Source organism: Mixophyes fleayi, chromosome 4, assembly GCF_038048845.1.
Source record: "Mixophyes fleayi isolate aMixFle1 chromosome 4, aMixFle1.hap1, whole genome shotgun sequence".
NCBI lineage: Eukaryota > Metazoa > Chordata > Amphibia > Anura > Limnodynastidae > Mixophyes > Mixophyes fleayi.
The window spans coordinates 65,386,994-65,411,319 of NC_134405.1; the positions used below are offsets into that span (position 1 = coordinate 65,386,994).

Below are 24,326 nucleotides of genomic sequence, written 5' to 3' on the forward strand. Positions count from 1 at the left end.
CGTGGCTCACCTCTGTAAGTCCACCACTCTTCCTATTTTTTCCCAGCTTCGCTCAAAGATGGCAAAGTAACGTGACATTTTAAAGTCCATCTATGTGGCTTTGGGTGCAGCCCTCAGACCCTCGTTGGAGTCTGCATGGGTTTCCAAAGCCATGGTAAAAATAGTCTGATCAGCTTTTGGAAGGACTCCAGTCTGACTGTCCTAAGTCAAAATTGCTCCTGTTTGTGGAACATCTCAGAGAAGTGTCCGAAAATCTCTGTAAAATAGCTCTGGATACAGCTTATATCAACTTTAGGATGTCAGCTTTATCTGTTGTGGCCAAGCAGGCTCTTTGGCTCCGGTCCAGAGACGTGGATATTGAATCGAAAAAATCTTTGTCAGCCTTTCCATACGATGATTCAGTCCTGTTTAGTCCTGAAGTGGACAAAATGATCTGTCAGGCTACTGGAAGAAAGAGCCCCTTTCTCCCGGTCAACCCGCTAAGTCCCAGGGACCGAGGTTCCGTTCCTTTCAGGCCTCTTTTCGCCCAAATCCCTCTTCTTCCAGGGGTCACACACTTCCAGCATTTGGAAGTCAGCAGAGGGGAAGACATACCTGGGTGGCCAAACGTCCAGCTCCTAAGCCATCTGACAAGCAGGCAGCATGACGATCATTCCTCCCACCCAGTTCAGACTGGGGTTGGAGCCTGTCTTTTTTGGTTCAGAGCTGTGTGGAGGTATCATAGAGAGAAGTTACATCCTGGATCTTTCATCCCCGTCCCGGAACAGGAGTAGACTCTAGGGGATTGGTCAAACCTTTTCCTGGAGCAAAAACAAGACAGATTGTTTTGGCCCACCTTGAACTTGACGTCTTTGAAAACCAGGCTCCGGGTTGACAAGTTCAAGATGGAGTCTCTCAGATCCATTATGCATGGCATGGAGGCCAATGATTTCCTATTCTTATCTGGGAAGGACACCACAGGCTACTCAGATTCGGCAGTGATGCCAGCCCTGTTGAGGTCTCAGAGCATTACTATTGTGCTTTACCAAGAAGATCTGCTTATCAAGGCAGAGTCAGCCCACTTGTTGCAGATTCACCTCAAGAGGACGACTCAGGTTCTGGAATTGCATGGTTGGATTTTGATTTTAAAAAAATCTAATATGGTTCAGAGTCAGAGGATGGTGTTTCTGGGTCTAATCTTTGACACAAGGGAGCAGCAGATGGTATTTCTCACAGAGGAGAAGATCAGGACCCTCCAAGTATTGATGAGACAAGTTATAACTTTGAAACATTCATCAGTTCTGCTGTGCATAAACTTGATGGGGAACATGGTCTGCACCTGCAGTGACATTGCATCTTCGCGTGCAGGGTCTATGTTCCAAAGTCAAAGTTCTAGAGCTCAGAGCGCTGATGAATGCACTGACAGGGGCGCACTTGACTTTGCAGGGCAGGCTTGTCTGGATTCAGTCGGACAATGGTGACATATATAAATCATCAGGGAGATACCTTGCGTTAAGGGAGTCCTTTCAAATCTTGCCATAGGTGGAACGGTTTCTGCCAGCAATCTCTGCCGTGTACATTCTGGGAGTGGATATTTTTCAAGGCAGACTTTCTGAGCAGACACTCCCCTCTGCCGGGAGAGTGGTCTCTGCACCTGAAAGTATTCAGTCTGCTAATGCAAAGATAGGGAAACTCAGAGGTGAACATGATGGATTCCCGACACGATAACAAACTGCACACGTTCTGCTCCAGGAGAGGATCCTATGTCACTGCTGGATGCTGACATTCATTCTGCTCACCTAAGTGTCATAATTGATGGTGATGCTATGTTTTCAGAAGATATTAGCTACTTTGGTGTAGCTAGTCCACTAGTCACCATTAGGACTGGATAGTGGACTGAAACTTGGTTCCCTTAACGTTCAGGTTTCGGCCTTGTGTGTTTATTTCTAATGGAAGTTGGCTCAGATCACCAAGGTTCAGACTTTCTTACAGGGGGATTTACATATCCAGCCTCCCTATGTACCTCCAAAGGCCCCATGCAATCATAATTCAATTCTGTTGGCTCTTCAGCTTTCTTTGTTTGGACCGTTGGAGACTATTGACTTGAAACACTTGACTTGTAAGGTGACTTTCCTTTCAGCCAACTCTTCAGTTAGATAGGTTTCTGAGTTAGAGGCCCTGTCCTGCAGGTTCCCCTTTTTGGTGTTTCTTGATGACAGGGTAGTCTTGTGCATATCAACCTAAGGTGGTATTATGTCTCCACCTTAATCAGGAAATAGTCATTCCCTGCTTCTGGTGGTCAGGTTCTTCAGATGACCAGTATCAACTAGTCTTACTGGACAGCACCTCAGGAGTTCTTAAGTCTGAGACCTTCTATGATGAGCATAAGTGTGGTTGGCCAGTGTCTAAGCAGACCATAGACAGGTGGATCAAGTCCGCTATTCAACAGGCCTATTCTAGTTCTGGTCAGCCAATTCCAGAGAGCGTTTTGGCGCTCTCCACTAGATCGGTGAGTGCCTTTTGGCCGGTGCGTCATGGAGCCGATAGGATCTTGGAGGAAAGAGGATTTTTGTACTTACCGTTAATCAATTTCTCCTATTCCAACTGAGGGACACTATGCTCCCACCCTTTATGCTCAGTGTCCAGTTCCGTATGTTGATTGGACTGTGTGTTTGGTTATTTCTCTTGTATACTCTTCCTTTATGCACTTTGCAAGTTGTAAATTGAGGAACACTGGGGTTGAGAGAGGGGAGGAGCTTTAGTTTTTTCGAAGAGTTACCTTTTAAGTGCCCAGTTCCTGCACCCTCACCGCAAACCCAATGTCCCCCAGATGTATTAGGAGAAATACATTTAACAGCAAGTACAAAAATCCTCTCTCTCTCTCTCTGTGTATGGGGCTGTATTGCAGGGTATTGGCTAGGTCCCTTATGTCCAGTGAAGGGCAATCTTAATGCTTCAGCATACCAAGTCATTTTGGACAATGCCATGATTCCAACTTTGTGGCAACAGTTTGGGGAAGGCCTTTTTGTATTCCAACATGACTGTTTCGTGAGTTCATTGTGGAAGAAACTGATTGGCCCGCACAGAGCCCTGACCTCAACCCCATCGAACACCTTTGGGATGAACTGGAACGGAGATTGCGAGCCAGGACTTCTCATCCAACATTAGTGCCATAAATGCTCTACAGAATGAATGGGCACAAATTCCCATAGAAACACTCCAACATCTTGTGGAAAGCCTTCCAAGAAGAGTGGAAGCTGTTATTGCTGCAAAAGGGGGACCAACTCCATATTAAAGTAAATGTATCTGAGGAGTTTATTTCTGACAATCCTACACCAATTGGGATGAAGCCAATTCGAGATGGTCCAGTTGAATCCTGGAGAGGTTTGGTGTACGCAGGGCAGAACTTTGACCCGAGGAGCCTGTTTAGGGCCTTCCAGTGGATGAATTTAGTTTGTTTGTCTGTCAGATTATGCATTTGGACAACCCTGCACTGATTGGGATGAAACCAACTCGAGGGGTCCAGTTGGATCCTGGTCAGGTATTAGGGGGGTTAGGGTCCTGGTCAGACGCTGGGCAGAACTTTGACCCGAGGAGACTGTTCTGGATGGATTTGGTCAAAAACTTCACAGACTGGTAACATTAGATCCCAGAAGACATACTAGGGGGCTCAGGACCCGGACGGAACTCCCATTGGCGTACGCTGGCCAGAACTTTGACCCGGGAAGCCTGTACTGGGTCTTTATCTGAATGGATTTGGATATTTTATTTATAAAATTCATTGGTCTGTTTGTCTGGTTATGTATTCAGACATCCCTGCACTGATTGGGATTTAACTAACACAAGGTGGTCCAGTTGGAATCTGGCCAAGTTTTAGGGGGGTTAGGGTCCCGGTTGGACATTCCGTTTGTGTACGCTGGGGAGAACTTTGACTATGGGAGCCTGGTCTGTGCCTTCCACTGGATGGATTTGAATGACATTTAATATTAACACGAAAACGACACTGGGCAGCCATCTCATGGAGTGAGTTGGAAGAGTTGCTAAGCTGCTAATTATGTTACAGCCAACTGTTGATAACTTAACTTGAAGATCTAAGCCAGGGCAACACCGGGAGATATACAGTAGATGATGAACCACAGCTATTACAACTTGGAGGGTGGACGGATCAGCGAGGTCAACAGTATATGTAGAGTAGATAGCAGACGATGATCACAGCAATTACCACTAAGGAGTTGATCATGTATACAGAGCTCAATGGAGTACAGGGTATGCAGCAGACGATGAACCACGGCTATTACCACTGGTGAGTGGAACGGATCAGCGGAGGTCAGCGGTGCATGCAGAACAGATAGTGGGCGTTGATCACAGAAAATACCATTAACGAGTGGAACAGGTGAGCAGAGATCAGCGGTATCCAGGTTATGCAGCAAACGGTGAGCCACAGCTATTACCACATAAATGTGGAACGGATCAGCAGAGGTCAGCGGTGCATGCAGACTAAATAGCAGGGGTAGATACAGCGGAGAGAAGGAAGCTGTTTCAGGCCAGGTAAAGACTCGAAAAACCAGCAGTGAAAAGGTGAAGGGAGGAGGCTTATTAAGGAGTACTGACCAATGGCTAGAGAGGCCATAACACAGTTGAAGCATAGCACAAGTGCAGACTGCTGCTGACAGCCTGCACAATGAGGAGAATTAAGGTGACGGTAGGTGTGCTGAGGCTCGGGTGGTGATACCCGGAGAACGATGTGTGACACTTACTCAACGGAAGAATAATGGAACATGTGAATCTAACATGTCAATCACATGCCCATCTCCCCAGCTCACAATCCTCATATAATATATAAAGCTTTACAATGTACAATTAGATTACACTGAAGCCCCAGTGTTCTACCATTTTCAGTCAAAAAAAAGTGTTGGAAACCCCCATTTTCAGTCAAACCATGGCCCCAAAACATGCAGCAATGAGGGTAATCACTTGACCCGGAGTTTTATTATTCTCAGTAAAAGTCTGATCCTACACAGCATATAATGATTTATCAAACCAATCAATGAAAATCACACAATGTTTAGGAAATGTATTACGTTCACGGGAACCACCCAATCTGCTCAAGATTGAAACTAAAATCTCTTACAGTGGGGTTTCCAACACTTTTTTTAATGTTTTAATTAATTATAATGTGTTTAATTATACTAAGTAACCCATAATGTGTAAATGTATTTAAAGTAGCTTCTTATCATCATAATCATCATTTATTTCTATAGCGCCAGCAATTGTGAACAAACAGTGCTAAAACAATACTGGATTATACAGACAGCAAGATAAAAAGTCCCTTGCAAGCTTACAATTTTTGGATCTTAGTACATTTATAGTAAGTCACTCCTTATGCATTTAAATATTATTTTGAGCAATATATATAAGACTGATGTACCCCTTGAATTTATCTGAGTTGATAACATATTATTCAGGTGTACTACAAATTACAAAAAAACTGTCACTGTAATCATTATCTGATCTAGCACTACTGCTAATTTAGACAACAGTAGTTGTTCAAATGAATTCCCCATAATGTGCTGGCCCTTTAATCCTGCTGCCTAACATGGGAGCCACATGATGGTTGCTCATACAGGCTGAAGGACATATATGGAAAAAGGTGCACAGGAAAAAACTAGGGGTTGCTCATAGCAACAAATCAGATTATAATGGTCATTTTCTAGTGTAATCTAAAAGGTGAAAGCTAATGTCCGATTTCTTTAAATTGGGAGACACCAAATGTTTTACTTTGCAGCAGTTTTCATATTTTTCATAAATGTCGCTTAATATGTCTGTGCTACATTGTGGGCCACTTTTTAAATAATATATAGAAAAATCTTCTGTTTCTTTCTGAAAGCAAATAAAGGTTTGCTTTCAGAAGTTTTTCTCACAGTCTTTGTTTTCCATGCATGAAAACTAATCTTTCATAAATATACAACTCTGTCAAATTGCTCTAACTTGAACCACAAATAATTTATTACCCTGCGTGCCTTTTTAAACAGCTCGATCGACACGCAAGGGGGTTCCTTCAACACAGACTGGGAGTCGCCATAGATGATTATATCACAGAACAGCAGAGTCTGGTCCCAAACAGCAGAGCTACAGTAGACGTCAGTATGCTGGCTGAAATGTAGAAAACACACCTGGGCGTACATATCTAGCAAAACAGACATTAATACAAAAGCCTTGTTTTAATAAAAGCATTTCATGTCTCCAACATAAACATAGTCCAGTACAACTAAAATACTTCAACAGTATGAATAAGTGTACACTGATCAAATATAATGTGAGCTATCGTCTAAATAAACATGTGCCACAAGAAATGTATTCATGGTTCATTACTTATAGGACTAGTGACTGTCACCTGTGGAGAGAAGACCTCGTGTTTGGAATAAGTAACAGCGAAGCTGGTAATATGTAGGGTCTGGAAAGTGAATTAAGAAAACACTATATAAGTGAAACAGCATCCAATAAATTGACTTTAACCTGCACATTCACACATTTTCTTTAGTAGTCCAAACTCATCTGTGACTAATGTTTCTACACCCCTACTCATCTGTATTTAAAGTCTCTGTGTATACACTCACCTGGGCACAAGCAGAATATGAAAGGGGTGTTATTTTTCATCTCTTTGTTATTTCCAAGCTTGTCTAAATACAATTCCTGAGAGATAGATAGCAGGAAATCAGAATGGTGTGAACAGAGAAACGGTGGAATCAAAATATAGAGATTAAATATCAAGAAGAATAAAGTGTTTTGTAACAAAGTAGGAAGAGAAAATAAAGACAAATGAGGTAAAACAACTTGTGCAACAGGAATTGCCAATAAAATGAGCAGAGAAAATCTGATTTTGATGAACATCTTACACTTGACCCTTCCAGTAAAAATATGGCAGATGACATGGTTTGGTCAGAAGGAACCATAATTCTCCTCCAGCATCGTCTCCTGAACATGTCAGTAGACTTCTGCTTCAGAGGAAACTTCCACTCAGAAGCTGATGCATATTCCCAGCACGTTGGATCTGTGTTTTCTGAATGCTGCAGGTAAACCATATACAGCATAAGACAGACAGAAGAACTCATGAAAAGCATCAGTAGACGTTGGACCTACCGGTTTCAAGAAAGAAGTAGCCAAAGAGTCAGAAAAGCGTGGTCTGACATTTCGCTGTCTTTTGCGTTTCCAGTGCCTCCTACGATGAGTGTGGTAAGTCTTCTCTAGAGCAGTCCAAGATGTGATGGGGTCAGAACCATATTCCCATCCTTTTCATTCAAAAGGTGATTTTTTTTCAAGAAAGGTTTTAAAATAAAGAACAGAAAAAAAAATCAAACGTCCAGAAACAAAAAAGTAAAAATGAAGGAATTTTAAGATAAAAACAAGATATAGATAAAAGAAAGAAGAAAGAAAAAGGACAAAATCAGGGACACACAAACTTGAAGAACAATTATCAAAAAGAGAAATGAGGATTTTGTGCTTACCAAGAAATCATTTTCTTTAGTAGTCCATTGAGGATGTTCATTGGGGAACACAAATACAATAGATTTAAGCCCTGCTACCTCCTGGAGGATTGACACCTTTGGACTAATTTAGAGTGGGTAAGCTATGCATTCCGGTACAGTGCATGCACACAAAAAATGTGTATGCATACGTCTGTATCCAGAGTCTTGCGCATTGTTGACTTGCATCCCCTTTTGCCTGGAGAGGTGGAAAGGGGGTTTGGAAAACTATGGAAAACTATGTACATGCAACATAAATAGTCATAGACACATCCACTAGTTACACCTTATTGGAGGGGTATTTCTTGGAAATATGATGAGGATTACTATCAGGAGCACTATATAGCCACTTCTGATTGCCTGTTTGCATATTGACCCCTCCAGCTATTTGTACTTAATGGATTAGCGTAGTGACTATATTACATCAAGTCACAGCTATACAGTATATTTTCATTACTTTATTGATTTATTAGGGCTACTGCAGGAAATATGATTCTCATTTGATTTTTCAAGGGGAAAACTAGAGATGTGGAGGCATTTGTAGTTAATTTTATATTATACTAAAAATGTGACTTGCAATTATTAATAACTGTCAAAACGCTATTCTTTGTATTTGACAGCCAATGAGCCAATGCGACTTTAGCATTTCAACATTGTCAATCTACATCTCTCTGCTATCATGGGTTGAGTTTAACATATACACACTTGTATACAGAGCTGGATTAAGGTTCTGGGGGGCCCGGGGCACTTAAGACAGGGGGGCCCCATATTGTCGAATATGATATTGATTTTAAACAAATAAACAGGCAATGCTGTGTGCACTACTGTTAGGTGCATGCAGCTCTGCCTTCACAAGCATAACAGTGTGAAGTAGGACATACGTCCCAACTGTCCTTGTAGTCAGACCAAATCCTAACTAAGTGAGACAGTCACCCAAATTCTGGACAGTCCCACCATATTGAGAACAGTTGGAAGATGGTCCTGCTCTCTCCTACCTGCTGTTGTCACTTTCACCACCTGTGGCTGCTGGTGTCTTAAGCTCAGTTGCTGCTTGTGTAGATTCTGGGATGTCGGGGCCCTATTTTGAAACAAAAACATGTACATAAAGTTTAGGAGTCCCCAAAGAGTCCTGTTAATAAATCAATAGCACCACCTTTAATAATTAGGCCTCCCTCCCTGCAACCAGCCCCAAATTTGGAATTAAATTAAATTAATACTATTCACTTTTAATAATAGAACTATTTTCCCCAAGCAGCCCCGACATTAAATTAATAGCGTACACATTTAATAAACTTATTTCCCTCCCCACCAAACAGCCTGGTATAAATGAATAGCATTTACATGTAATAAGTAAACCTATTTTTCAAAACCATTGCCAACATTTTATAATTCATATTCACATTTAATAAATAGCACTCCTTCTCCCCAAACTCAAGCACACATTAAATACCTCACAATCACTCCACAAATAATTAACAAAATAACCTTACTATATGTAAGTATATATTGGTTATCCCTAACAGCCTAGTCCAGCTAAGCACTAGCAGGCCTGATTTGTTGCAAGGCAACAGAGCTAGCATGGAGGCATATTACATTTTGTACATTATATGTTTCCATATAAAGTAAGTGTATGTCCACTTTAGGAGAGCTAACAGAATGAGTGGCCATAATTTTGTCATTTTTCCCATAATGCCCACTTTTAGAAATGCTACTTCCCTGGGGCATGGAGAGAGGGTCCACAATAAATAGACAATCTAGGTCTGAGCACATCGTACTTCTCTGTTCTCCATTTATATCCCCAACATCCCACTCCTCAATCCTCTTCTTCATCTTAATCCTCTATCTTCCCTCTCACTCCTCATTCCCCACCTACTTAGCATCTTCAACCCCCTTCTCATCAGCGTTGGTTTCCCTTCCTGGGTTGTCACTCTGCAACCCCCTCTATTTGTATAATCACCCCCTCTCCTTGTCCATAAATCACCCCCTCTCCTTGTCCATAAATCACCCCCTCTCCTTGTCCATAAATCACCCCCTTTCCTTGTCCATAAATCACCCCCTCTCCTTGTCCATAAATCACCCCCTCTCCTTGTCCATAAATCACCCCCTCTCCTTGTTCATAAATCACCCCCTCTCCTTGTTCATAAATCACCCCCTCTCCTTGTTCATAAATCACCCCCCCTCCTTGTCCATAAATCACCCCCTCCTTGTCCATAAATCACCCCCTCTCCTTGTCCATAAATCACCCCCTCTCCTTGTCCATAAATCACCCCCTCACCCCCTCTCCTTGTCCATAATTATCCCCTTCATTTTCATAATCACCTCCTCCTCTGGCTGAATCACACACAGACACAGTCACACACACACACACACACACACACACACAGTCTCATACACACAGAAAGTCTCACACACACACAGTCACACACACAGAAAGTCTCACACACACACAGTCACACAAACACACACAGAAAGTCTCACACACACACACAGTCACACACACACAAAGTCACACACACACAAAGTCACACACACAGCAGATCTTAACTTACCTTATCCCCCACAGACAGGCAGGGCAGCTCTTCTCTGCTCCTCCTCACACTGTCATCTACACGCAGCTAAGGAAGCCCAGAACACTCAAAAAAAAAAAAGCAAAAGCTTACCTGTGCTTATAGTGCCGACAGAGCACTTAAAAACGGAACCCTGTGCTGCCCCCTGTAGACTGACATTTGGGGGCAGCAAAAAGAGCCACAGCTGGTCCGGGGGGCCCCCTGAGAGAGGGGGGCCCGGGGCACATGCCCCCTGTGCCCCCCCCTTAATCCGGCCCTGCTTGTATACCTGGCACATGTCTGGGGCAAACACTACTGTATTTGATCAAAATCAAAATAGATTAACTCACCTGTGCAAAATTAAAGAAATCCTGAAAACATGACAGTTAACATTAAAAAAAAACATTACTCGCAAAAGCCTGGTGAAAGGATTAATTACATCTATCATGCTTACACTTGCATTCATTACTGTAGGATTAAAAGAATATTGGTGTTAATAATTATAACAGTCTCTTTTGGTGTTCTGGCTATAATGGTAGCATTGATTCAACAGACATAGCTAAGTAAATCCACACAACTTGTGTCGCTAAATGTATTAGACGTGTTTTGATGATAAATGTTCTTGTAAATATCTTAAAACATAGCAATTGTAGCTTATTCTGTATCTGAGCATCCACATTAAAAATATAATCAATATAAGATATTGAAAAAATTGATTTTTTTTATACTTACGATAAATCCTTTTCTCTGATTCCATCTGGGGGACACTGCTAATATGGGTTGTATGAGGGGAGCTAGGAGTTGGGACTCAAACAGTTAATTATTTGTTTAACCAACCTACAGACAGACCCCACCCCTTTGCAACCCCCTGCATCCTCAGTGTATTTATAAAGCCGCAAGGAAGGGTAAGACAACTGAGAAAAGAGTGAAAGAGCAGAAGGGAGGGAGCGCAGTGTCCAAGAACCATTCACAGAGCTGGTGGAGTAGCCGGCAATATGGCTAGGCATAGGCCGATCTTGCGAATGTCCGAAGTTCGTTTAACATATATGCAAATGGCACAAACAACATCCAAGGATTCCTCAGATCGTAAGCCTAAAGATCCATATCCCGCATCCGGAATGCTGGGACTACGATCTACTGATTCAAGTGAAACCTGAAACCACCTTACGATGAAAAGAAGGAACAATTCAAAGAACAGCCCAAGGCACAATCTAAGCTGCAACTTGCATGGTGTCACGGGCACTAGGAGTCTTGCCAAGGAATTCACCAGATGACTGGGCTTACCAGAGTAGTGAAGTTCACACAACGGTCCTCTGGTAGCAGGGTGACTAGCGGAACATATATCACAGCAGGTGGAGAGAGAAGGCCAATAAAGAATAGGAAAGTCAGTGACTTGCAGCAATCTTGGTCAATGAGTCAGCGACTAGCTGATATAGTAGAAAGGCAGATTTGAACACGGAGATCAGGATGGACGTGAGCAGATGCGGGAGGTAGTAGGGAAGTCAGTGGTCTGCGTACAGCAAGTTGTACCACTGCTATGGTGAGAAGACTTGTCCAGGTGCAGGTAGGTAGCGGGGAAGTCAGTGGTCTGCGTACAGCAAGTTGTACCACTGCTTATGGTGAGAAGACTTGTCCAGGTGCAGGTAGGTAGCGGGGAAGTCAGTGGTCTGCGTATAGCAAGTTGTACCACTGCTTATGGTGAGAATGTGTACAGGTGTCGATGAGAGGAGGCATACAAAGGATAATAGGATGCAGACACTGAGAGCACAGAGGAACTTGATCCCAATAGATATGCAGCGTATCCAGCAAAGTCTATAACGGTATGAGGCGCTGCTTGGTAGAGACTTACTCAGCACAGATATGCAGGCCAATAAAGGATAGTCAATCACAATTATGCATATAACGACTGAGTAGTACGGTTAATTCCAAACAGATATGCAGCATAACAATAACAGTCTATAGCGGGTATGGATACCGCTGCTGAGAGTGGAAACTTGTCCTAGCGGATATGCAGAGTAAACGTAGAAAGTCAATAACAGATAGGCATACCGCTATTCAGTAGAACAGTCTGTCCACAGGAAGATGCAGGGACTGCAGAGACGCTGAACGGCAGAGACGAGTGTAGGAACCACAGGTGAGTAGATCCGGTAATCAGAGTCCAGCTGAGGACACAGGCAGGAAACAGGAGACTGTAGCAGGTATGGAAACCAGCGATGAGTAGCACAGGGAATCCACAGGAACTGAAGACACTAGTAGTACACAGGAGACAATAGCGGGTATGGAGACCAGCGATGAGTAGAACAGGAATCAGCAGGAAACTGAAGACACTAGTAGAACACAGGAGACACCTTCAGAGACTCACAGGGAATGAGACTCAAGATCAGGCAATGAGGTAATGAGCACAGGTGCCTTAAATAGGGAGAGTTGCCTGATCAACCAATTAGATTAAAAGCAACAGTCACAAGAGTTCTTGGGTGCTGCGCATGCGCAGTCCATTAGGATGGCGGAAGGGCGCTGTTCAAGATAGGTGCCGGCAGGAAGGCTAGGGAGTCACGCACCAGCGTAGAGGCACTCACGGTCCGGTGAGTGACACATGGCTTCCACACTTCTGGTACTTCCCTGACGATTTACATGCGCCATGGCATTGTCGGACTGGAGATGTACCAGAGTACCCTGCAGAACTTGCTGTGCCCCCTGCAGAGCTAGCAACATGACCTTCAATTCCAAGACAGTTATCGGAAACAAGGTTTCCCAAGACGACCAGGACCCCTGAAGTTGCAAGTGTAACACATGGCACCCCAACCAAGGGGGCCTGTGTCCGTTGTGACAATGATGTGAGACATCTCAGCAGCACAGAGTATAGGAGCAGATAAGAACAAGATGTGAGTGGACCAGTCTCACAAACCAGGAGCTTTTTTGGTCTCCCATAGTCTCGCTGAAAGGGACTGGATTCTTGCCAGCGTCACCTGCATGTATTTCATAGACAGATCCTGGAAAACAAAGGCTGGTAGCTGTGTATCCAGTCATGTGACCTGTCTTTGATCAAGCTGTGGGACATTTGCAGAGACAAGCTGAAATGATCTGATTTCTGGTACGCATACATCTATATTAGTGTGTCCTGGGTGTTTTTATACCACATGGAAGTTCTGCAAGTTCAGTCAATGTGATTATTTGAGATAACCTGCAACATTTACATCTGGTACGCTTACACCCTTATCATTGTAATAGTGTGATGTACTATAATATTTGGTTTCTGGTTTCTTCTCCACTGGTGTTTTTGGTCCTATTGTGGATTTCTGTGTGATCCCATTTTTATACCAATATACTACACTATTGTGCGCCTCCTCCTCCATCTTTTTTTACATATATATATATATATATATATATATATATATATATATATACACACACACACACACACACATATATACATACACACACACACACATATATATATGTATATATATATATATATATACACACACACACACAAACACACACACGTATATATGTATATATATATGTATATATATATACACACACACGTATATATATATATATATATATATATATATATGTATATATATATATACACACACACACATATATATATATTTCACTCACATATATACATATATATATTTAGGGTCCCAGTGTATACTCAGAGTAAGTAACCTTAGGATACAGTATGTCAGTGACCTGTATATAGCGGTTATATATGGCAGCACATACATCTCTAAAACATTATACATATGGCTGTCAACAAACAAAATAGTCTTTTAGGATGAGAAAGTACTTAGCCCTCCTAGATGGCCAAGAACCCTCAGAGCAACGTGAGGAGAGGTTTCTGTGCAGCATGGATACAGCTTGCCTCTGCAGCTGATAACAGGTAGCTGCCATTTTCCCGAACTTTTCAGGGATGCACCAAGTCACCACTTTCTTTAGGGTTGTCCTCTCTTTATGCTGCTCCTCGTTCCTCCAATATACGTTAGGCGGCTGCTTGATAATAAGAGAAGAACGCCATAACGGTCTCTCTAGCTCTAGCACTCCACCGAAACTGCCCTGGCCAAAGTTACTAATGATATCCTATCAGCCAAATCCAAGGGTCTCTTCTCCCTACTCATCCTCCTTGACCTCTCTGCGGCCTTCGACACCGTAGACCATCCCCTCCTGCTGCAAACTCTTCTCTCTCTCGGCCTCTCTGGTTCTGGCCAGGCCTGGTTCACCTCATACCTTGCTAACCGCTCCTTCTCTGTATCCACATCTGGTTCTTCCTCAACCCCCTCCCCCTCCCCTCTCCCTGTAGGTATCTCGCAGGGCTCTGTTCTCGGCCCTTTACTCTTCTCGCTCTATACTTCCTCCTTTGGTGCTCTCATCTCCTCCTTCGGTCTACAGTATTACCTCTATGCTGATGACATTCAACTCTACATCTCTTCCCCTGATCTTTCCTCCTCCCTCCTCTATCGTGTCTCTGACTGCCTCTCAGCCATCTCCTCCTGGATGTCCTCACGATTTCTTAAAATTAACATCTCTAAAACTGAACTCATTGTCTTTCCCCCATCCAGACTCCCATCCCACCATGACCTCTCTATCGTTGTTAACAACTCCAACATCTCCTCTGTCACCCAACTCCGCTGCCTTGGTGTTATTCTAGACTCCTCTCTCTCTTTTGCCCCCCACATTCAATCCTGCGACCAAACCTGTCGCTTCCAACTACACAACATCGCCCGCATCTGTCCCTTCCTCTCTCAAGATGCCACCAAAACTATCATCCATGCTCTCATCATCTCCAGTCTTGATTACTGCAACCTCCTCCTTACTGGCCTCCTCCACTCCCACCTCGCCCCCCTCCGCTCTATACTCTATTCGGCAGCAAGACTCATCTTCCTCTCACGCCGCTCCTCCTCTGCCTCCCCTCTCTGCCTTGCCTTACACTGGCTCCCCTTCCCCTACAGAATCCTTTTCAAACTCCTTACCACCACTTACAAGGCTCTCTCCCAGGCTACTGGGATATAAATCTCTAACCTCCTCTCCATTCACACTCCTGCCCACTCCCTGTGTTTGGCCAATGACTGTCGCCTCTCCTCCACTCTCATCACCACTTCCCACTCCAGAGTTCAAGACTTCTCCCGCGCGGCCCCCGTTCACTGGAACGACCTCCCTGGCTCCATCCGTCTCTCTCCTAACCTGTGCTCCTTCAAACGAGCACTCAAAACTCACCTGTTCCTCAAAGCCTACCAACCATCCACTTAACCCCCTCATCTTCTCTACTCAGTCTCTCCTCTCTCCTCCCGGCTCCCCCTTTTCTCCCCCAGAATTAAACTGCCTCTCCTTGTGCCTGTTTGTTTACCCTCCTTTAGGATGTAAGCTCATATGAGTAGGGCCCTCTTCCCTCTTGTCTCCACTCCTGATCTTTTGCTCCGCCTCTACTGCATTAGCCTGCCAGAGTTTCTTAAGTATTGGTATTTTTTGTTTATTGTTCTGTACTGTCTATCCCTGTGTAGTCTACTGTTTGTTCTGTGTACGGCGCTGTGGAAATCTTGTGGCGCCTAACAAATAAACAATAATAATAATAATAATACCGGATGTGCTGGCTTCTATATATAAGCCTGCAGCGCCCTTTAGCCCATCCGTGAAAGTGTGCGGTCAAAGTCTCCCTCTCTTATTACCAGGAAACTTAGCACCGTCCTAAAAACGGTGGCATGCTTCGGGATTGCGGCACTCTCTGCTGACTAGCTGCGCCGGTCACCCTCCTGTCACTTCTTATCGCTTATCTTATCTTGTCAGTTCTGTAGTACCAGAACTGTCTGTGCTCTGACAATGCAGCAGCCAGGATCCTGTGAGGAAATGTGTTTCCAACACAGCGTCAGTAAGTAGCAACTGCTGCACCTGCACCTAATCTTATGTAAAGAAAGATAAACTAAATGAAAATAAAATAAATTTCTCTAAGTCTGTAAGAAAATGCTGCAAGAGCAGCACAGAGTCAGCCCAACTCCAATTACACTGAGGATGCAGGGGGTTGCAGAGATGAGAAGTCTGTCTGTAGGTTAAACAAATAATTAGCTGTTTGAATGTCAACTCCTAGCTCCCCTCATACAACCCATGGTAGCAGTGTCCCCCAGATAGGATGAAAGAGAAAAAAAGTACTGTCACCTTGAGACAGAATGACTTCATGATAAATAAAATTTTATTTTTAGAACTTTTATACGTAGCTTTGATTAATGAAATTGAATAAAAATGAAATGTGAGGGATGTTTGGAATGCATGAAGAGTCACTGGGTGCTGGGAGGATGCATGTAATGCCCTATGTGTGTGTAATGGCCACTGGAGAATGGAACTATTCTTAGATGCTTGAATGGATTGAGGTAAACTTAAGTAGTGTCTGTTTCCGATCAGGGCAGATGAGACCACGATCATTCCTAAGCAGGAAAATAAATATGATATTTGGCTTTGGAAAAAAAAATCTGGAAAAATAATCTTGCAAGTATGTTTATAAAGTACATAACTGGATTCAGGATGGCAGTAATTCCTTTTGTCACCAAGGAATTACTGCCATCCTGCCAGGTTTGTGGGGTGATGGTGGGGCTATTTAATTTTATAGTGGGGACTATTAATTTAAGATGGGGTGGTTTGGGGGCTATTAATTGAATGTGGGGCTGAGTTTGAGGAGCATGAGGTCTATTTATTAAATGTGAATATAAATTATTTAATGGCAGTGACGGTTGCGGGAAATAGGTATATTTATTATACCAAAATACTATTAATCTATTGCTGGGGCTGTTTTGAGGGAGGGAAATAGTATTCCCATTTAATAAATAAACCTATTACTTTAATGTTGGGGCTGGAGGAAGGCCTAAGTTTGAATTGTGGGTCCTATTGATTTAACGCCGGGGCTGGTTGGAATTTTCTAAATGTATCCATTTTTTTTCCCAAATAGGGCCCCCAACATTTCAGGATCCAGACAAGCCCCAACTAAAGAAACCAGCAGCCACAGGTGGTGAAATTGACAAGAACATGTAGGAAAGTCTGTCAAATGTTCTGACTCTAGTGGGACAATCCCGACTTTTACTGACTGTTCTGCCCAATCTAAGGGGCAGGTCAAGACTGTGTACTCTTTATATACACACTGCATTCTTTATATACTACACCAGTGGTTCCCAAACTTTTGCAGTTCGCAGCACCTTTAGAGTCTCCATAATTTTTTAAAGGCACCCCTCCAAAATAATCACTGAGCAGTCCCGTTTTACAAGTAGTCAAAAAGACGTAATAAGGATTTAGGTCAGAACAGAAATACTTATTTAGTTGTATACAAAAATAATACACATAAATCCAAGGGAAAAGAATTTATTTATGTATATTTTTTTTTAATTATATTTCTGTCAAAGAATAATTTACAGCTAACACACTCTGTGCCCCCTGCATCCACACACACTGTGCCCCCTGCATCCACACACACTGTGCCCCCTGCATCCATACACACTGTGCCCCCTGCATCCATACACACTGTGCCCCCTGCATCCACACACACTGTGCCCCCTGCACCCGCACACACTGTGCCCCCTGCACCCGCACACTCAGTCCCCCCTGCATCCGCACACTTAGTGCCCCCTGCATCCGCACACTCAGTGCCCCTTGCATCCACACACTCAGTGCCCCCTGCATCCGCACACTCAGTGCCCCCTGCATCCACACACATTGTGCCCCCTGCATCCACACACAGTGTGCCCCTTGCATCCACACACACACTGTGCCCCCTGCATCCACACACACGCTGTGCCCCCTGCATCCACACACACACTGTGCCCCCTGAATGCACACACACATACTGCACCCCCTGCATCCACACACACACTGCGCCCCCTGCATCCACACACACACACTATGCCCCCTGCATCCACACACACACACTGTGCCTCCTGCATCCACACACACACACTGTGCCCCCTGCATCCACACACACTGTGCCCCTGCATCCACACACACTGTGCCCCCTGCATCCACACTCTCTGCCCCCCTCAGCCTCTGCCCGCTCTGCCCCCCTCAGCCTCAAAGGGGTGCCGTGGACAGGAAGGAAAAAGAAAAAAAAACCCCAAAAAAACTACTTACCAATCCGGCTGCGCCCAGGACCCAGCATCCTCCTCCTTCCTCGCTTGTCACTGAATGCCGGGCGTGACGTCACTTCTTCTTCTTCCTGTCCACGGCACCCCTGTGACGGAGCCGCGGCGCACACTTTGGGAACCTAGGCACTACACTATGGTGCTAGATGTCCTTCGTGGGCTGACCACTCCCCCTTTAGTGTCTGGTCTCACCTCTATGATGGCTGGCTACACACCCTCTGACGGACCCCTAGCGTTGCAGTCCCCTGGTGGGCCCTTCATGCCCCAGTCTGACACTGCTCACAGTAGCCATCCTATTCCAGCTACAAATAGTCCCAACAGACTGACCATCAGTCCTCGGTGCAACACAGCCTATCCTGGTTTACAATGTGCAGTTAGTCTAATATTCAACTAAATCCACTCAAGTTTATATGGCTTCATTTATTTAAAAAAAGAGGGCCCTTTGCACAGCTCTTACCAGATATACTTAAATGGCTCCTTGATCTGGACAAACTCAAAACCAGCCTTTAAGCAGCCACCTCGAGACATAGTGCTATGCCTATATGACTTCTCCAGAGAACTTTGTCAATTCTTTTTTCCATTCTGATTATCTCCCAGAATCTGGCTCCCAGCACTCTTAAGAGACATCAGGGGCTAAATGAGCTCCGATTTTTCAGAGATTAAAAATTGCGGGTGATTTTAGAGCCCAAGTCGCGAAATGTATTAAGCATTTTTTACTCTGATCTTAAAAATCGCTGGTCATCTCTCACGATTTGATGGGATTTCAAGCATGCCAGTGTTTAGCCAACTCTCCCGTGTTTAGGTTATAATTGCCATACACAACACACTGCATCCTAGCTGCGAGATTAGTAAACACATAACTGTTACAATTACTTTCTATAGAGCCGCAGGTCCCGGCGGATGTCAAAAGTTAAAAAATAGACAAACATTGGGAAAGAAAATGTGCAGGGTCTCCCCGTTCGACCACTAAACCCTGATGCTACCAACCTACTGCTGGTTGCGGGAAAAATCGGGGAAAAATTTGCATGGGTCCCCCCCGTTTTTTTTAACGTTTTGTGGAACTACAGGTCTCAACCAGCCATGGGTGTCAGGCTATGTTGGCACTTGTGGATCTCCAAGTGCCAACATGATCTGGCTGCCATGGGTATGCTGGTGCTTGTAGTTATACAAGCATCAGCATGCCCAGACTGTTTATGGCACCCTCACATGGCTGGGACTTGTAGTTCCACAAAACAAAATGGTGTCTGTTTGTTTTTTATTACAATAATCGCCGATATTACCCTACACCCACCGCACTGGGCTGGTTGTTCCTCGAGGGGTCCGCACGTTTTTATTTGTGGACCCCACTGCCTAGAGAATTCAGCCAAGTGCTGAACAGCCATGGGGTTGATATGTCATTATGGCAGGGGGACACCTGCAGCGTGTCCCCCTGCTATAGTGCCAACCACGACCCAGTTCAGGTTATTTGAAAATCGGGGGGACCCCACGCTAATTTTTCCCTGATTTTTCCCGCAAACAGCAGTAGGCTAGCAGCACTAGGGTTGATTGTGGTTGGACAGGGGGACCCCACACATTTTTATTTTTTTTTCTTTCAAAATGTATCTACTTTTTAAATTTTGTGTAAGAGTGATGTGTTTACTAATCTTGCAGCTAGGATGCAGCGTGTTGTATCTAGCAATTTTTATAGCAAACTCGGGAGCTTCATACATTTGGAGATTTGTATAGCTAGAGTGGCAAACAGTCAGGACTTCGATCTCTAACAATTTTTGAAATAGCGATTTTTACAGAAACACATCTCTGGCGATTTTACATCAAATCTCAGGCTAATACATCTGCCAGTTTCAACTCTCCCAAGAAAATTGCGGGATTTTCAAAATCGGTGCTTGATATATTTATCCCCAAAAGTTGATAAACATCACACAAACTCTGCATAACCATTCTATACATTACAGACTGGGCTTCTCATTTCACCTTGCTGTTTTACATAAGGAACCCACATTATCAGAAAACCAGACCAAAGTATGGACTTCCTCCACAAATTAGATCTAACTCCGGACGCTATACCTCAGCATCCTCCTGAGTTCCCAAATGGATGAAACCTTCTTCCCCAGAATGAATTTAAATCGAGCCCAGTCATCTGCACTTCTCAAAACGTTTCCACACGCCACACTGACTTGCTACTGCCAGGCAAACTCCTTGATGTTTATACTTTGTGTTACCCTTCTCCTCTAGAGAGATGAATTATACCATCATAGCACATCATGCAAAATCTGCCTCCTCATGGACTTTCAACTCTCAACATAGATATTGCAATGTAGAAAGGCATTTACTCTGGTGAACACATTTATTAGTGTCACCCCCATTAGGGTAAGCTCCTTAACAAAAAAACATTATACTAAATCAGGGTGTTTCAGGAACCTTTCTGCATCTCATTCCAGAGCACTCATATGAATGTGAAATAGATACATCTAGGAACATAGATTGTATTACACACCAGTGCTTTAAGGTATTATTTGATGGTTCTAGTTGTGCCTAACACTTCAGCAAAATCAGATTACTTGTACTAGAGGGAGTTTGCTCAACTCGTTTTCAACGTATATGGTACCGTTGTTTGCAATTTTTAAGTTCAACAGATTGCAATTCAAGAAATGCATTTTAAAAATAGCCACACAAGTCTCTTAAACAAATACAATTAACTTTTAGCTCTCCATATCCAACACAATCAAATCCTATTTGCTAAGTCTGGAAAAAAACTGAAATTGCTGCAACAGCAGTTTTATGATAGAGGCGACAAAGCAGATGCCTTGCTAGCCAATTAATAAATACGATAAAACACTAACAATTAACTTATGAATGACTGCAGACTGTTAGACTAAAGTAGCCCTTTGAGGGGGGGGGGGGGGGGGGTTGGGGGGAGCTCTGTCAATCTGTCCTTTAAAGCTTTGTGGCCAAAACTTGCGTCATGAGACACAAAAACATGAAAACGGTAAAACCAGGTATAGTGTGGACAGAGAACCTGGTTTGCGCAAGGCAGAGTTAATCTGCCAATGCACCGTTGCGAACAGCCCAAGAGGTTCTCCACAGAAATGAGGAAATGCACGGCGACACGATCAAGGACAGGCCGATCAGAACTGATATAAGCCTGCCTGACGGGGAACATTATCCACCTAGCAGCGGTTTGATTTGTAGGCAGCCAGTCACTGTTGTGATGATCATACAAGAAAAGGGAATCCGCCCTCCGCATAGTGGATGTCCTGTCCACAAACATTCTTAGAGCATGGACCACATCCAATGACGTTAAAGATCCCTTATCATGAAGAGGCAGTCACTTCCAGAAGACTGGGAACACAATCTCTTGATTAAGATGAAAACCAAATCACTTTTGGTTGGAAGGAAGGTATCTTGCAAAATACAGGCCTGTCAGTATGGAATACCAGATAAGTTGAACAACAAGAGAGCCCAAAGTCCAGAAACTCTCACTGCAGAAGCGATGTAGAAGTCGGCTTTACCAACTGTCATGCGCAGTAAGTCCGCATAACAGTCTCGACATGGCCAATCGGGTAGAATCAGGATCACTGAAATTCCACAGTGTCTGATGTCATATTATGTTCATGACATCCACCGTGCACGCCAAGGGGTCTCTGGTCCTGATCAGAAACTGGGCACCTAGCGGTTTCGTCGAGATGCCATAAGGGCCACATCCAAAGGTTCCCACTTCTGGATAAACCATTGAAAACACCTCCGTGAGTAGAGACCACTCCTATAGCAACACGGTGCGTCTGCTTGGTTAATCGGCCTCCCAATTATCTACACCCAGGATAATTGAGAATTATACTCACCGTTAATTTCCTTTCCTTGAAATACTCCATGGTAACCCTTACAATGGGTTAATCCCTGATCAGCTAGTGTAGACAGGAAGAAATTTTGTCCCACCTGGCCCCTATATAATTCAGCTCCTCCTCTTCCTCAGTGTCTTTCATAACTTCCCAAGCCGTTCTATACATAACTACAGAACAAGGGTGGGAAAATATAGGGCTGCCATGGAGTATTTCAAGGAAAGGAAATTAATGGTGAGTATAATTCTCAATTTTCCTTTCCCTACTCCATGGCAGCCCTTACAATGGGATATACCAAAGCACTACAAAAATTGGGAGAGCAATAAACCAATACCTTAATAAAGTCAAACCGAAAATACATTCACAGTGCTTATTGGAGAATCTTTCTCCCAAACTGTGTTTCTTTAGAGACTGAAACGTCAAGAAGATAATGGCTAGAAAAAGTGTGTTCTATGTGCCCAGGAGGTTGTTACCACCCTAGTTGAATGTGCTTTCAGTCTTCTAGGTACATCCTGCCCTTTCCGCCTGTAGGCCTGTGCAATCACTTCTCTGATCCACTTTGCCAATGTGGGTTTGGATGGGGCCTGTCCTTTGCGAGGACCTTCCGGAAGCACAAATAGTTGCTTTGTTTTCCTCAGATTTTTCGTTCTGATGATGTACGTAGATATAGCCCTCACTAGGTCTAGAGTGTGGAGACGTGTTTCGCGGGATGAGGACAGAGAGATGGCAGAATCAGCTCCTGATTGATGTGGAACGAAGATACCACCTTGGGTAAATAATCCGGATTCATCTTCAGAACCACTCTATCTTCATAGATATTCAGAAAGGGTTCTTCACACCATAAAGCATGTATGTCCCCTATTCGACGAGCCGAAGTGATAGCCACCAAAAAGAGTAGCTTTAGAGTGAGTACATCTACTTGTACCTTCAGCGTAGCAGGTGCTAGTCCTTTAACAAAACCATCTTTGAGACATTCTAACACACCCGGCACACTGGCAGATATGGGATCCTTCGCCATGTCTCCTGCCCAACAGAAATTTTTCCCAGATTCTGTAATAAATCACAGAGGAGATTTTCTTCCTGGCGTGAATTAGAATGTCTATTACTTCATCTGAGACCCCTTTGGATTTTAGTAATTGCCTCTCAGTCTCCATGCCATCAAACTCAGGGAGTTTGGATTTAGATGTAAAACTGGACCCTGATATATGAGGTCTGGCATGATCGGTAACGGCCATGGATGTTCCAGCAACATTCTCTGTGCTACAGTGAACCAGGGATACCTTGGCCCCGCCGGGAGTTTCGCCATCACCTCCACTTTCTCTTTCCTTATCTTTCTGAGTATCTGAGGGATGAGTAGAAAGGGAGGAAACACGTACCCCAGTTTGAAGTTCCACTGTATTGATAGGGCATCTATCCCTAGGGCTCTGATGTCTCTGTGATGGGAGTAGAAGTGGGGTACATTGGCATTGCTTCCTGTGGCCATAAGGTCTATTTATGGTGTTCCAAATCTGCATTGTACCAGCTGAAAGACTTCTTTGTGCAGCTCCCACTCCCTTGGGTGAACTTGGTGTCTCCTCAAGTAATCCGCCACTATGTTGTCTTTGCCTGCTACGTGAAGGGCTGAGAGATCTCAGATTTGCCTCTGCCCACGCCATCAGAGCGGTTATTTCTGCCAACATTGTTCTGCTCTTGGTACCACCTCTCTTGTTTATGAAGGCAACCACAGTCCTGTTGTCGGAGTAGACTCGTGGATGCTTGTCTCGTAGATAGGGCTGGAGGAATTAAACCGCCCGCCAGACTGCTCTCATCTCCAAGACGTTCGCCTGAAGAATTCTCTCTTCGTCTCGCCAAGTGCCTTGCGTGACCATATCTTGCATGTGAGCACCCCAACCTAGTGCACTGGCATCTGTGGTAAGGATATACCAGTCTGGTACCAAAAAGGTCACACCTTGTTTTCTCAGGCCCAGGAGCTGCCACCAATGTAAGGCATGCCTGGCTGACCTTGAGAGATTGATTTTGGAGTCTAGGTACCCCACTGTATGATCCCACTGCGCAAAGAGGTTTGTTTGAAGAACTCTCATATGCCACCTTGCCCATAGGAGTATTCCTATTGTTGAGGAAAACATTTCTAGGAGGTGCAGACATGTTCTCGCTGACACACAAGGCTGGATTTGAATCAGGTGTGCTAACGACTGGATCTTGCCGGCCCTTTCTTGAGAGAGGCAGACTTTGTCCATACGTGTATTTATTTGCACTTCTAGAAATACAAGCTGTTGTGATGGTATCAACTGGCTTTTTTTTTTCTGTCTAGATTGACTAACCATC

General features: G+C 44.0%; 1 protein-coding gene across 5 annotated transcripts in view; it reads right to left on the reverse strand.

The window, feature by feature from the left end:
• Positions 1-24,326, reverse strand: part of FER1L5 (fer-1 like family member 5) — a 676,118-nt gene that overhangs the window by 461,161 nt on the left and 190,631 nt on the right. For 4 of the 5 annotated variants that reach the window (XM_075207347.1, XM_075207348.1, XM_075207346.1 and 1 more), the window contains exons 30-34: positions 7,120-7,268; positions 6,876-7,046; positions 6,597-6,672; positions 6,374-6,433; positions 5,991-6,166 (exon numbers count right to left, since the gene is read on the reverse strand). In XM_075207347.1, coding sequence (XP_075063448.1) covers positions 5,991-6,166; positions 6,374-6,433; positions 6,597-6,672; positions 6,876-7,046; positions 7,120-7,268 — 632 coding nt within the window. The remainder of the gene's footprint in view (positions 1-5,990; positions 6,167-6,373; positions 6,434-6,596; positions 6,673-6,875; positions 7,047-7,119; positions 7,269-24,326) is intronic. The other variant, XM_075207349.1, reaches the window with a different exon arrangement.